At 42.1% G+C, this 13577-nt stretch overlaps 1 protein-coding gene across 4 annotated transcripts in view; it reads right to left on the bottom strand.

The window, feature by feature from the left end:
- Window positions 1–3867: 3867 nt before the first annotated feature.
- LOC115128593 (terminal nucleotidyltransferase 4A-like) overlaps window positions 3868–13577 on the bottom strand; it is a 34516-nt gene continuing 24806 nt past the window's right edge. For 2 of the 4 annotated variants that reach the window (XM_065017830.1, XM_029658553.2), the window contains exon 13: window positions 11012–13577. This exon is cut by the window's right edge and continues 2016 nt beyond it. Coding sequence is in view for 1 of the 4 variants with exons in the window: in XM_029658555.2 (XP_029514415.1) it covers window positions 7828–7836 (9 nt within the window). In the remaining 3 variants the exon portion in view is untranslated. Of the gene's footprint in view, window positions 7837–11011 lie in introns of those variants that run through there. The other 2 variants (XR_010463837.1, XM_029658555.2) reach the window with 2 other exon arrangements.

The following is a 13577-nucleotide window of genomic DNA, read 5'->3' as shown; positions in this document are numbered from 1 at the left end:
CTGTACTCTCTGTTCACTCATGACTGCATGGCCAGGCATGACTCCAACACCATCATTAAGTTGACTGATGACACAACAGCGGTAGGCCTGATCACTGACAACGATGAGACAGCCTATAGGGAGGAGGCCAGAGACGTGACCCTGTGGTGCAAGGACAACAACCTCTCCCATAACGTGATCAAGACAAAGGAGATAATTGTGGACTACAGGAATAGGAGGACCGAGCACACCCCTATTCTCATTGACGGGGCTGTAGTGGAGCAGGCTGAGAGCTTCAAGTTCCTTGGCGTTCACATCACCAACAAATTAACATGGTCCAAGCACACCAAGAGAGTCGTGAAGCAGGCACAACAAAACCTATTCCCCTCAGAAGACTGAAAAGGTTTTGGGTCCTCAGATCCTCAAAAGGTTTAACAGCTGCACCATCGAGAGCATCCTGACTGGTTGCATCACTACTTGGTATGACAACTGCTCGGGCCTCCGACCGCAAGGCACTACAGAGGTTAGTGCATATGGCCCAGTACGCACCGGGGCCAAGCTACCTGCCATCCAGGACCTCTGTACCAGGCGGTGTCAGAGGAAGGCTCTAAAAATTGTCAAAGACTCCAGCCACCCTAGTCATAGACTGTCTTTCTGCTACTGTATGGCAAGCGGTACCAGAGCGCCAAGTCTAGGTCCAAGAGGCTTCTAAACAGCTTCTTCCCCCAAGCCATAAGACTCCTGAACAGCTAATCAAATGGCTACCCATGACTATTTGCATTGCCCCCCCACACACTGCTGCTACTCTCTGTTATTATCGATGCATAGCCACTTTAATAACTCTACCTATATGCACGTAATTACCTCGACACAAGTGCCCCAACACATTGAATCTGTACCGGTACCCCCTATATATAGCCCTGCTATTGTTATTTACTGCTGCTCTTTAATTATTTGTTTTTCTTATCTCTTTCGCTCTTTTAGGGATTTTCTTAAAAGTGCATTGTTGGTTAAGGGCTTGTAAGTAAGCATTTCACTGTAATTTAAAAAAAAAACTTTTATTTAACTAGGCAAGTCAGTTAAGAACAAATTCTTATTTTCAATGACGGTCTAGGAACAGTGGGTTAACTGCCTGTTCAGGGGTAGAATGACAGATTTGTACCTTGTCAGCTCTGGGATTTGAACTTGCAACCTTTCGGTTACTAGTCCAACGCTCTAACCACTAGGCTACCTGCCACCCCATGTATTGTCTACACCTGTTGTATTTGACGCATGTGACAAATAACATTTGATTTGATTTGTGGGGGTAAAAACATACAACATTATAAAATCCATGTACACGAACAACAAGTGTGCGGTTAATATTGGCAAAAACACGTACATTTCTTTCCACAGGGCCAGGGAGTGAGACAGGGATGCAGCTTAAGCCCCACCCTCTTCAACAGCATCCCGGAGTCACCTCTTCACCGTTGAATGAAGCTGCCAGTTGCGGACTTGTGAGGCGTCTGTTTCTCAAACTAGACACTCTAATTTACTTGTCCTCTTGCTCAGTTGTGCATTGTGGCCTCCCACTCCTCTTTCTATTCTGGTTAGAGACAGTTTGCGCTGTTCTGTGAAGGGAGTAGTACACAGCGTTGTACGAGATCTTCAGTTTCTTGGCAATTTCTCGCATGGAATAGCCTTCATTTCTCAGAACAACAGAGTTTCAGAAGAAAGGTCTTTGTTTCTGCCCATTTTGGCCCTGTAGTTGAACTCACAAATGCTGATGCTCCAGATTCTCAACTAGTCCAACGATGGCCAGTTTTATTGCTTCTTTAATCAGAACAACCGTTTTTAGCTGTGCTAACATAATTGAAAAAGGGTTTTCTTTTTTCTTTTTCTTTTATTTATTTATTTAATTTGACCCCTTTTTTCTCCCCAATTTCGTGGTATCCAATTGTTGTAGTAGCTACTATCTTGTCTCATCGCTACAACTCCCGTACGGGCTCGGGAGAGACGAAGGTTGAAAGTCATGCGTCCTCCGATACACAACCCAACCAGCCATACTGCTTCTTAACACAGCGTGCATCCAACCCGGAAGCCAGCCGCACCAATGTGTCGGAGGGTACACCGTGCACCTGGCAACCTTGGTTAGCACGCACTGCGCCCGGCTCGCCACAGGAGTCTCTGGTGCGCGATGAGACAAGGACATCCCTACCGACCAAGCCCTCCCTAACCCGGACGACGCTAGGCCAATTGTGCGTCGCCCCACGGACCTCCCGGTCACGGCCGGTTACGACCGGTTACGACAGAGCCTGAGCGCGAACCCAGGGACTCTGATGGCACAGCTGGCGCTGCAGTACAGCACCCTTAACCACTGCGCCACCCGGGAGGCCGAAAAAGGGTTTTCTAATGATCAATTAGTCTTTTAAATTGATAAACTTGGATTAGCTAACACAACGTGCCATTGGAACACAGGAGTGATGGTTGCTGATAATGGGCCTCTGGACGCCTATGTAGATATTCCATACAAATCTGCCGTTTCCAGCTACAATAGTCATTTACAACATTAACAATGTCTACAGTGTATTTCTCATGAATTTGATGTGATTTTAACGGACAAACGCATATTCTTTCATTCAAAAACAAGGACATTTCTAAGTGACCTCAAACTTTTGAACGGTAGTGTATATATCAACGAATTGGCGAAGGAACTAGAACAGTCTGCAGCACCCAACCTCACTTTACTAAAATCTGAAGTCAAATGTCTACTGTTTGCTGATGATCTGGTGCTTCTGTCCCCAACCAAAGAGGGTCTACAGCAGCACCTAGATCTTCAGCACAGATTCTGTCAGACCAGGGCCCTGACAGTAAATCTCAGTAAGACCAAAATAATGGTGTTCCAATAAAGGTCCAGTTGCCAGGACCACAAATACAAAGTCCATCTAGACACTGTTGCCCTAGAGCACACAAAAAACGATACACACCTCGGCATAAAAATCAGTGCCACAGGTAACTTCCACAAAGCTGTGAACGATCTGAAAGACAAGGCAATAAGGGCCTTCTATGCCATCAAAAGGAACATAACATTTGACATACCAATCAGGATCTGGCTAAAAATACTTGAATCAGTTATAGAACCCATTGCCCTTCATGGTTGTGAGGTCTGGGGTCCGCTCACCAACCAAGAATTCACAAAATGGAACCAACATCCAATTTGAGACTCTGCATGCAGAATTCTGCCCAAAAATCCTCCGTGTACAACGTAAAACATCAAATGATGCATGCAGAGCAGAATTTTCCGATACCCGCTAATGATCAAAATCCAGAATAGAGCTGCTAAATTCTACAACTACCTAAAAGGAAGTGATTCCCAAACCTTCCATAACAAAGTCATCACCTACAAAGAAATGAACTTGGGGAAGAGCCCCATAAGCAAGCTGGTCCTGGCTCTCTGTTCACAAACACAAACAGACCCCACAGAGCCCCAGGACAGCAATACAACTTGACCCAACCAAATCATGATTACCTGACACATTGGAAAGAATTTACAAAAAAACTGAGCAAACTAGAATGCTATGTCGTCCTAAAAAGAGAGTACACAGTGGCAGAATATCTGACCACTGTGACTGACCCAAAATTAAGGAAATCGTTGACTATGTACAAACTCAGTGAGCATAGCATTGCTATTGAAAATGCCCTCATTTTGTGTGCACACTGGAGAGCCATAGAGACACTTATATATCCCTCAGATTACACAGATCCACCAAGAATTTGAAAACAAATTAAATTTTGTTAAACTCCCATATCTATTGGGTGAAATACCACAGTGTGCCATTACAGCAGCAAGATTTGTGACCTGTTGCCACAAGAAAAGGGCAACCAGTGAAGAACAAACACCATTGTAAATACAACCTATATTTATGTTTATTTGTTTTCCCTTTTGTACCATTTGGACATTTGGACATTGTTACAACACTGTATATATACATAATATGACATTTGAAATGTCTTTATTATTTTGGAACTTTTGTGAATGTAATGTTTACTGTTCACTTTTTATAGTTTATTTCACTTTTGTTTATTATTTATTTTACTTGCTTTGGCAATGTAAACATATGTTTCCCATGCCAATACAGCCCCTTAAACTGAATTGAAAGAGATGATACACCCCCCACATTTGAAAGGTGTCATTATACAGGAGGATGTGTTCAAGCTTTAGGTGTTGATCTATCCTCATCTCATCTCCTCTGCGCGCTCGCGCACACACACACACACACACACACGAGTGTGTGCGTTGTACGAATATCCCTTTCTGTCTACTGCTAGTTACACACACTCCAACCATCATGCATCAACATGTCCATGCTGTGACAAAATTAGCACCCCGTAACAACGTGTGTTCTGTTTAGGAAGTAAGGTCAGTGTTTTTCACGGCGCTCTCATTCTGTCACCACAGCAGCAGTGTGTACAACAGGGGAGCAGGTGTTTTGCATAGAGAGTGATATAAGTAAAGAGAATAGTCAATTAAAATGAACATGGTAAAATATGAATGTGCTTACCCACTGTCACATAGCTGTTCCAAAAGTAGGTGGCATACTTACTAATGTTTACTTATTTTGTCTCTCTCTCTTCCTTCTTTTCTCTCTCTCTCTATCTCCCTCGCCCACACTCTCTCTCTTTCAAAAGAAGGAATTAAGTAATGAAATTCTATTACATTGCTCTTTGCAAAAATCAGCAAAAACCTGGGTTTCAATTCTTGAAAGAGCAAACCTGGGGTTCTACTCTCTCATCACTGTCCTTTCTTCCAAACCTCTCTCCTCCCGCCCCTCCGTATCCCTCTTGCTCACTCTGCTTTAATTGTAAATGCAGCGAAGCGCTGGACAGGCTAGTGCCCTTCTCTGACAGATCTTACTCCCCCAACCTGTCACACACACACACACACACACACAGAGGCCGGTGGGTCTGGTGGAACTAATCTTTCAAGTGTAATTTAAAGTGTTTGATAGAGGAAAGGAGGGAGGGGATATGGAGGGATGAGGAGGAGTGAAAGAAGAGAATATGGAGGTGAGGTTGAAACTGGGTTATTCTGGACAGAGGATTGGGAGCGAGGAGTTGAGAAAGAGGGAGGAGAGAAACAGAGGGTGAAGGGAGAAGAGTTTAACTAAAGAGTCTAGTTTTAACATGGTTTTATTGTTATAAAAATTAAAGAACGGAGACAGTGACAGAGAGAGAGAGCCAGAGAGACTATACAATACGTGTGTGTGTGTGTGTGTGTGTGTGTGTGTGTGTGTGTGTGTGTGTGTAACGACAGGCTCGAGATGAGTGCTGCAGTGTTAATCAGGGATTGTTAAGCCAGTCGACTAATCAGGCTTTTAATGATGTGATGTCATACAGAGAGCTTTCGGTCTTTGTCGGAAGCAGCTCAGTAAGAACATGTTGCTGGGCTCTCAGATACACACAGACACTTCAATTCACATCAATGAAGTCTGTTCATTCATTTGTTTGTTCATTTGTTAGTTAATTCGTTCTTACACACTGAACCTGCTTCGTTCCTATGTGAAACATAAGGTTTTTCACGAGTGAGTGCCACTGCTGCCAATCTTTTGGGATTGCTTTCCATGACAGGCCCAGTTTTCATCTCCTTCTCCCTAGTCCTTTGCCAGGTTTCTTTGGGCAGCCGGCCACGCTTCCTTATCCCATCTGCTGTCCATCTGGGGCTGTCTTTGTGAGTGCAGTATAAGATCAACTTTATTGTCTTGGACACAGTGCTGCTTAGGGTTTCAAAATTCTGTTAACTTTCTCAAAAATCCCAGAAATCCTGGTTAGAATATTTCTGGAATCAGTAAGGAATAAGCAGGAAATCTGGAATCCTCCAAACAGCATTTCTGGAATACCTGGGAATATGGGGAAAATTGGCTGAATTTATTATAAAAACATTAATAACATTCCAAAACATGCATCCTGTTTGCAACAAGGCCCTAAAGGAATATTGCAAAGAATGTGGCAAAGCAATTAACTTTTTGTTCTAAATACAAAGTGTTATATTGGAGGAAAATCCAATACAACACATTACTGAGTACCACTCTCCATATTTTCAAGCATAGTGGTGGCTGCATCATGTTATGGGTATGCTTGTAATTTAAAAAAAGCAGACATTGAATATCCCTTTGAGCATGGTGAAGTTATTACACTTTGGATGGTGTATCAATACACCCAGTCACTACAAAGAAACAGGCGTCCTTCCTAACGCAGTTGCCAGGTAGGAAGGAAACCACTCAGGGATTTCACCATGAGGCCAGTGGTGACTTTAAAACAGTTACAGACTTTAATGGCTGTGATAGGAGAAAACTGAGGATGGATCAACATTGTAGTAACTCCACAATACTAACCTAATTGACAGAGGTTACTCCACAATACTAACCTAACTGACAGAGTGAAATGAAGGAAGCCTCTACAGAATAAAAAATATTCCAAAACACGCGTCTTGTTTGCAACATGGCACTGAAATAATACTGCAGAAAATGTGGCAAAGCAATTCCCTTTGTGTCCTGAACACAATGCAACACATTACTGACTACCACCCTCTATATTTTCAAGCATAGTGGTGGCTGCATCATGTTATGGGTATGCTTGTAATCGTTAAGGACTGAGTTTTTCAGGATAGAAAATAAACGTAATGGAGTTAAGCAAATCCTAGACGAAAACCTGGTTCAGTCTGCTTTCCACCAGACACTGGGAGATGAATTCACATTTCAGCAGGACAATAACCTAAAACACAAGGCCAAACATATACTGGAGTTACTTACAAAGAAGACCATGACAGAGTTAGGTTTGACATAAATCTGCTTGAAAATCTATGGCAAAACCTGAAAAATGGTTGTCTAGCAATGATCAACAACCAATTTGACAGAGCTTGAAGAATTTTGAAAATAATAAATGGCAAATATTGTACAATCCAGGTGTGCAAAGCTCTTAGAGACTTACCCAGAAGAACTCACAGCTGTAATAGCTGCCAGGTGATTGCAACATGTATTGACTCCGGGGTGTGAATACTGTATTTCATTCTCAATACATTTGCTAAAATGTCTAAAAACATGTTTTCACTGTCATCATGGTAGAAACATCTATTAATCCATTTTGAATTCAGGCTGTAACACCACAAAATGTGGAATAAGTCAAGGGGTAGGAATACGTTCTGAAGGCACTATATGTGAACAGAAGGCAGGCTGGCACAGGACTGTCATGCCATTTCCAATATTTATCCCCGTCTTGGATCGGTGACAAAACATAGCTTTCCCAAGGATCTATTCACTGTGTGTATTTGGCATGGATAGTTGACAGATACTGTGTTTGTATTTGTGATGGAAATATGACAACACTTGTTGGGGAAAGGAGAAACATGACAAATTGCATCTGTGTCTACCTCCCTCTTATTGTTATTATTTATCTGTGTGTCTCTCTCTCTCTCTCCGATGTCATTACCTAGAGGTGCTCAGTCTTATCTGAGAACCTTTGATTCTCTTCTCCCTTTCTTCTCATCTCTCTCCCCATCCCTCCCTCCCTCATCCCTCTCTCTGAACGCTAATCCAGATGAGAAACCCTAATAGGTTACTTTACAACACAGAGGCATCTCTCATTCTCCATCTCTCTCTCTCCCGCTCAGCCTCTACTTCCTTCGCTCTCCCTCTGGAAAAGTATTCAGCTCAGAAACGTAATAAGAGAACACACTTATCATATTTATTTTGATTTAAAAGCCTTTGTAATGGGGTAAGGAGGGTAAGAGAGCGTCAGAGAGAGAGATCAATATAATACAGAAACAGACAGACACAAGCAACATGGACACTTACCTATTGTCAGGCAGGTATCTCAACATTCCTGTGGAAACAGAGGAGAAAAACATAAAACACTTACAGTACTAGTAGAAACATGAATGGGCCATCAGTCAAATATTAAACACAGATCATGGCTTTCAGTTGAGGCTCAACAGACACCTACAGTCAATGCAGAGTGAAATTCTACACACCCCTCCCACTGGGCAAAGATGTCAATTCAACGTCTATTCCACTTTGGTTCAACGTCATTTAATTGAAATGATGTGGAAACAACGTTCGTTCAACTAGTGTGTACCCAGTGGGCTGGCAGAGTCTTCACATTTTGCTGCCTTAAAAATATATATTTTTAAAAGTATTACATTGGATTTTCTTCCTATCGATGTACAACCTTTCAAAAATAAAAGATAATGTCCAATTTTCCAAATTAATTTAAAACAAAAATGAAGATGTCTTGATTGCGTATGTCTTCACACGCCTGTAAATACTTTGGCCACAAATAAGAGTATAGGATGAGTCAATAACATTGGTTATGGGTTAACAGAATATGACCTATTAAGACTTTCAATGGACAGTTACTTTAAAAAGGTCCAATGTAGCCATTTTTATTTCAATATCAAATTAAGTAGCTTATTGTGATTGGTGAACCTGGGTTGCAGGGAGCCTAGTGGTTAAGAGCTTTGGGCCAATAACCAATAGGTTGCTGGTTCATATTGCCGAGCCAACTAGGTGAAAAATGTGTTGATGTGCCCTTGAGCAAGGCAGTTAACCCTAGCTGTTTTGGACAAGAGTGTCTACACATTGTTTAATGACATTTTTCAATTAAAATGGTCAACAACAACAAAAAAATGCTTCTTTGCAAAGAGCAATTTCTCAAGCAAGAATTTTGCCAGCTGTCTGGGAGTGGTCTGAGAGGTTGGGAAGAGTCTTTCTTATTGGTCTGTTAACTAATTTACCACCTGTTGAGGTAGAGCGAGGCTAAAACTCCTCCCCACCAGGCTGAAATTGGCCAAAATTAAAAACTACATGCTTCGGTCACATCCAATACAACACAAAACAGAATGAACCCCTGTTTTTTTAAAAGCATTGTGGTGGCAGCATCATGTTATGTATATGCTTGTCACCGACAAGCACATTTGAGAAACAGACGCCTCAAGTCCTCAACTGGCAGCTTCATTAAATAGTACCTGCAAAACACCAGTCTCAACGTCAACAGTGAAGAGGCGACTCTGGGATGCTGGCCTTCTAGGCAGAGTTCCTCTGTACAGTGTCTGTTCTTTTTCCCATCTTATTCTTCTCTTTTTATTGGCCAGTCTGAGTTAGGCTTTTTCTTTGCAACTCTGCCTAGAAAGCCAGCATCCAGGAGTCGCCTCTTCACTGTTGACGTTGAGACTGGTGTTTTGCGGGTACTATTTAATGAAGCTGCCAGTTGAGGACTTGAGGCGTCTGTTTCTCAAACTAGACACTAATGTACTTGTCCTCTTGCTCAGTTGTACACCGGGGCCTCCCACTCCTCTCCGACAAGTTTCAGAAGAAAGTTATTTGTTTCTGCCCATTTTGAGCCTATAATTGAACCCACAAACACTGATGCTCCAAATACTCAACTAGTCTAAAGAAGGCCAGTTTTATTGCTTCTTTAATCAACACAACAGTTTTCAGTTGTGCTAACATAAATGCAAAAGGGTTTTCTAATGATCAATTAGCCTTTTAAAATGATAAACTTGGATTAGCTAACACAATGTGCCATTGGAACACATGAGTGATGGTTGCTGATAATGGGCCTCTGGATGCCTATGTAGATATTCCATTAAAACATCTGCAGTTTCCACTACAATAGTCATTTACAACATTAACAATGTCTACACAGTATTTCGGATCAATTTGATGTTATTTTAATGGACAAAAAATTTGCTTTTCTTTCAAAAACAAGGGCATTTCTAAGTGACCCCAAACTTTTGAACGGTAGTGTATACCGTAGTTAAAATATATTTTTAGAGAGAGAGGCACTGTGATAAAGATATTTATCTGTTTAAAAAAAAAAAGTTAAACTTGCTTTTTGCCAGAGTATGATGACATGGTTCTGTACATAACTGAGCGAAGCATTAAATCTGTTTTTGGTTTGGGTATGGTGTCTGGTGGGGTGTGTTTGTCTGTTTGAAGTGTATGCAAATAGATTATACAAGTGGTTAGGCATTTTCAACACACAAATGTTTCTTTAGAAGAAAAGTAGACAATTTGTCCTCAACCATGAAAGACTATGATGCATGTTGTTAATGTTAGTAGTGTCTGTGCGGTTAAAGACGTGCTGCTTTGTTTTGAGTCAGCTGCAGCTTTTCTAGGTCTTTCTTTACTGCACCTGACTATATTACCAGACAGGAAAACCAACCTCAGTAGGCTGTGTAGATCAGTAGAAAAAAACATATTATTTATTCCCTTTTGAGATTAAATTTGAAAAAGGCAGCAAAATGTGAAGACTGCAAGTGGTGGGTAGACTTAAACTAGCGACTGTTTTCTTGGCCTGTTGGTGAGTGTCGGGACTCCTGATCATATACCACAACATCGAATAGAGCCTAGGGAACTCTGAAGAATAGTATGTTGCAAACTGGATTCAAGGCTATGGGCAGATAGAACAATGAGACATATATTTCCCCAGATGTATAAATGTGAAGCATTCGTTTGTCGTTTCCACGCACTACCAAATATGGTGATGAGAAGAAGCCCAGTGGGCAGCAGTGGAAGAAGATGGAGCAGGATAGATTTTTGCCACCATTCTGCTAATTTTCTCATCGATGAAACATTTGATCTCCATACAGTTGTGGTTCTAAAACTAAAAACGGGAACAAAGAGTGGACTGCATTTTGTAGAGTTTACCCTTTGCCAAAGTTTCAAAACGTTTAGTTATTGCACACGCGCAGTTCAGAAGTAGGCAGTCCCTAATGGAAATATGCAAATAAATACTAGAACTCGCCAATAGGATCTCACCAGCTCATGCTTGGCTCTGCCCACCTCCTTGCTTGTTCTGCCTACTATGAAATGACAGGCTCTGGACTATCTTGGGTTAGTTATAAAAATCTTTGCTATGGGTGTGCACCTAGTGTGCCACCTAGTGTAGATGACCATTAGTACAGGATCACATTTGACCTCATTTTATAATCACACTTTTCTGTATCTTAATGAGAAGGGACTTAAGCACATACAAAAACAAGACAAGATCACTATGATAACTGGCAGTTTTATGATGTTTAATAAAAAATAAAATAGAAAAAAATATACTGGTACATAAAAAAAGAAGTTCAAAACAAAAGCCAGGCTGTCACTACGTGACCGCCGCTAGTTTGGCGACCATTTTAGGAGTTCCTCTTCAGATGAGTTGGCCATGACAGAAGAGCCGCCACCTTTCACAAAATGGCGGCCGTTAAGTTTAAAATCCCTCATTGTGATGCAATGGAGTGCATTACATTGCATCTATGTGTACATGTGTTTCTTGTTCTCAATGGTCTAAAGAGGCTTCCTCTCCTCCACATCTCTCCGATCTACCAAAGGATTGGCTTTTACCTGTTCCAATTTCTTTTAGATCAGATGAAGGACATGAGGGGAGGAAGCTTGTGTAGACCATTGGGATGCACACAGAGTTGAATCCATACAGACGTCACACTGCATTTCAGTCTTAATAGAATCTGTAAAAATGGTGGACAACTGACAGGCTTGACAAATCCCCAACCAGAGATAGTGTTTGAGCTCATCTCTTTGACAGGTGATGGTTCTATTCTCTAAATAGCAGACACAGCTTGAGTCCCAAATGGCACCCTATGTCCTATATAGCCCAGCTACCTTCCACAAGACACTACAAAGATCTAATCAAAAGTAGTGCAATACATTCAGAACAGGATGCCATTTGGGGCCGACGACCCTGTCAAAGGTGATATATTGGCCAGGTCGAGTTTTGATTGGTGGTTAAAAGTTGCTATAGTAACATTACAGAGAGTGACGTTGGCACCTAACACAGTCTCAGGAAGGGTAGAGGACTCTAGTGCACTAGGAAGGGTATGAAGTCATCCACTACAGAGTGCAAGTCGCTCCTCATGTGCACTCAAATGACACCCTAACCCCTATATTAGGGCACTACTTTAGAACAGCACTAGAGTACAATAGCATGTGCTATATAGAGAATGGGGTGTCATTTGAAAAAAGAAAAAAAACAGTCTTGCTATTCGCTCAGACAAGCCAGACATACAGATACCCAACCACTTAAACACACACCCCCTTCCATAGACTTTCTGCCAGATAGAAATACAAAACTAGACTTTTAAAACATCAGGACTTGCATACAAAGACAGAGTTCTGTGGTTCACTTGTAACTGGGCTGAGGCTGGCTAACCACCATCTAGCCTAGCCCACAAATTACAGGCCTAGTCGTTCAAACTGGAGTTTACAGTAACGGCACTCCGATCCAAGAAGCAGTGGTTGTCATTGGAAACAGAAATACTGGGGCACTCAAAAATAACCCACTTGCATAGTAATAACATCATATGTTCAGTGTGTAGCTACCGCGCTGAGCCTCAGCCACACACAGTCACTCGTATGTGTGTGTGTGGGGCTATATACTTGCAGAGACGAGACACACACACACACACACAATTAAACACAAAGAAAAGACAAACAACTAGCGGAAGTACTTGGCAATCAAATATACACTAGATTCCAGAATGGAATCAAAATGATTCCTTTTCCTCCACTGTCCAGAGGTCTCCAGAACTTTCTCCCATGCTAAGAAGAAAGACCCTTTGGCCTTTAGAGCACCTAGTCTTTTAGGGCATGTCTAAAATGGTACCCTATCCCCTATGTAGTTCACTACTTGACATAGGGGGTAAGTTGCCATTTCACACCACTCACCAATCTTCAGGTCATTTTTGCTATTCCTTCATCTAACTCCACCTCCATACCATGCACATCTTTAAAAAATGACAGACATACACCAACAGAAACACACCTGGAGCATACAATATGCATTTGGCCTTGTGCCAAACTCCTGCAATGGGGAAGAGTTTTCAGCCCTACTCTACAATAGGACTGAGTAGCGAAAATGGCACAAACGTTAGGTGACTAAGTCCTCCTATGACTGACACACACACACGCACGCACAAGCACCAAATAAAGATAAGGGTTTTAAAAACAACAGCTATGGTATTGGGTGTGACTAAGAGCTCAGTCCACTGTGACTCTGCTATAGTAAGAGCTCAGTCAGTCAGTCCACTGTGACTCTGCTATAGTAAGAGCTCAGTCAGTCAGTCCACTGTGACTCTGCTATAGTAAGAGCTCAGTCAGTCAGTCCACTGTGACTCTGCTATAGTAAGAGCTCAGTCAGTCCACTGTGACTCTGCTATAGTAAGAGCTCAGTCAGTCAGTCCACTGTGACTCTGCTATAGTAAGAGCTCAGTCAGTCAGTCCACTGTGACTCTGCTATAGTAAGAGCTCAGTCAGTCAGTCCACTGTGACTCTGCTATAGTAAGAGCTCAGTCAGTCAGTCAACTGTGACTCTGCTATAGTAAGAGCTCAGTCAGTCAGTCCACTGTGACTCTGCTATAGTAAGAGCTCAGTCAGTCAGTCCACTGTGACGCTGCTATAGTAAGAGCTCAGTCAGTCAGTCCACTGTGACTCTGCTATAGTAAGAGCTCAGTCAGTCAGTCCACTGTGACTTTGCGATAGTAAGAGCTTAGTCAGTCCGCTGTGACTCTGCTATAGTAAGAGCTCAGTCAGTCAGTCCACTGTGACTCTGCTATAGTAAGA

This window comes from Oncorhynchus nerka, linkage group LG4 (genome assembly GCF_034236695.1).
Source record: "Oncorhynchus nerka isolate Pitt River linkage group LG4, Oner_Uvic_2.0, whole genome shotgun sequence".
In the NCBI taxonomy this organism is placed as follows: Eukaryota; Metazoa; Chordata; class Actinopteri; order Salmoniformes; family Salmonidae; genus Oncorhynchus; species Oncorhynchus nerka.
This window is presented reverse-complemented; position numbering and strand designations above follow the sequence as displayed.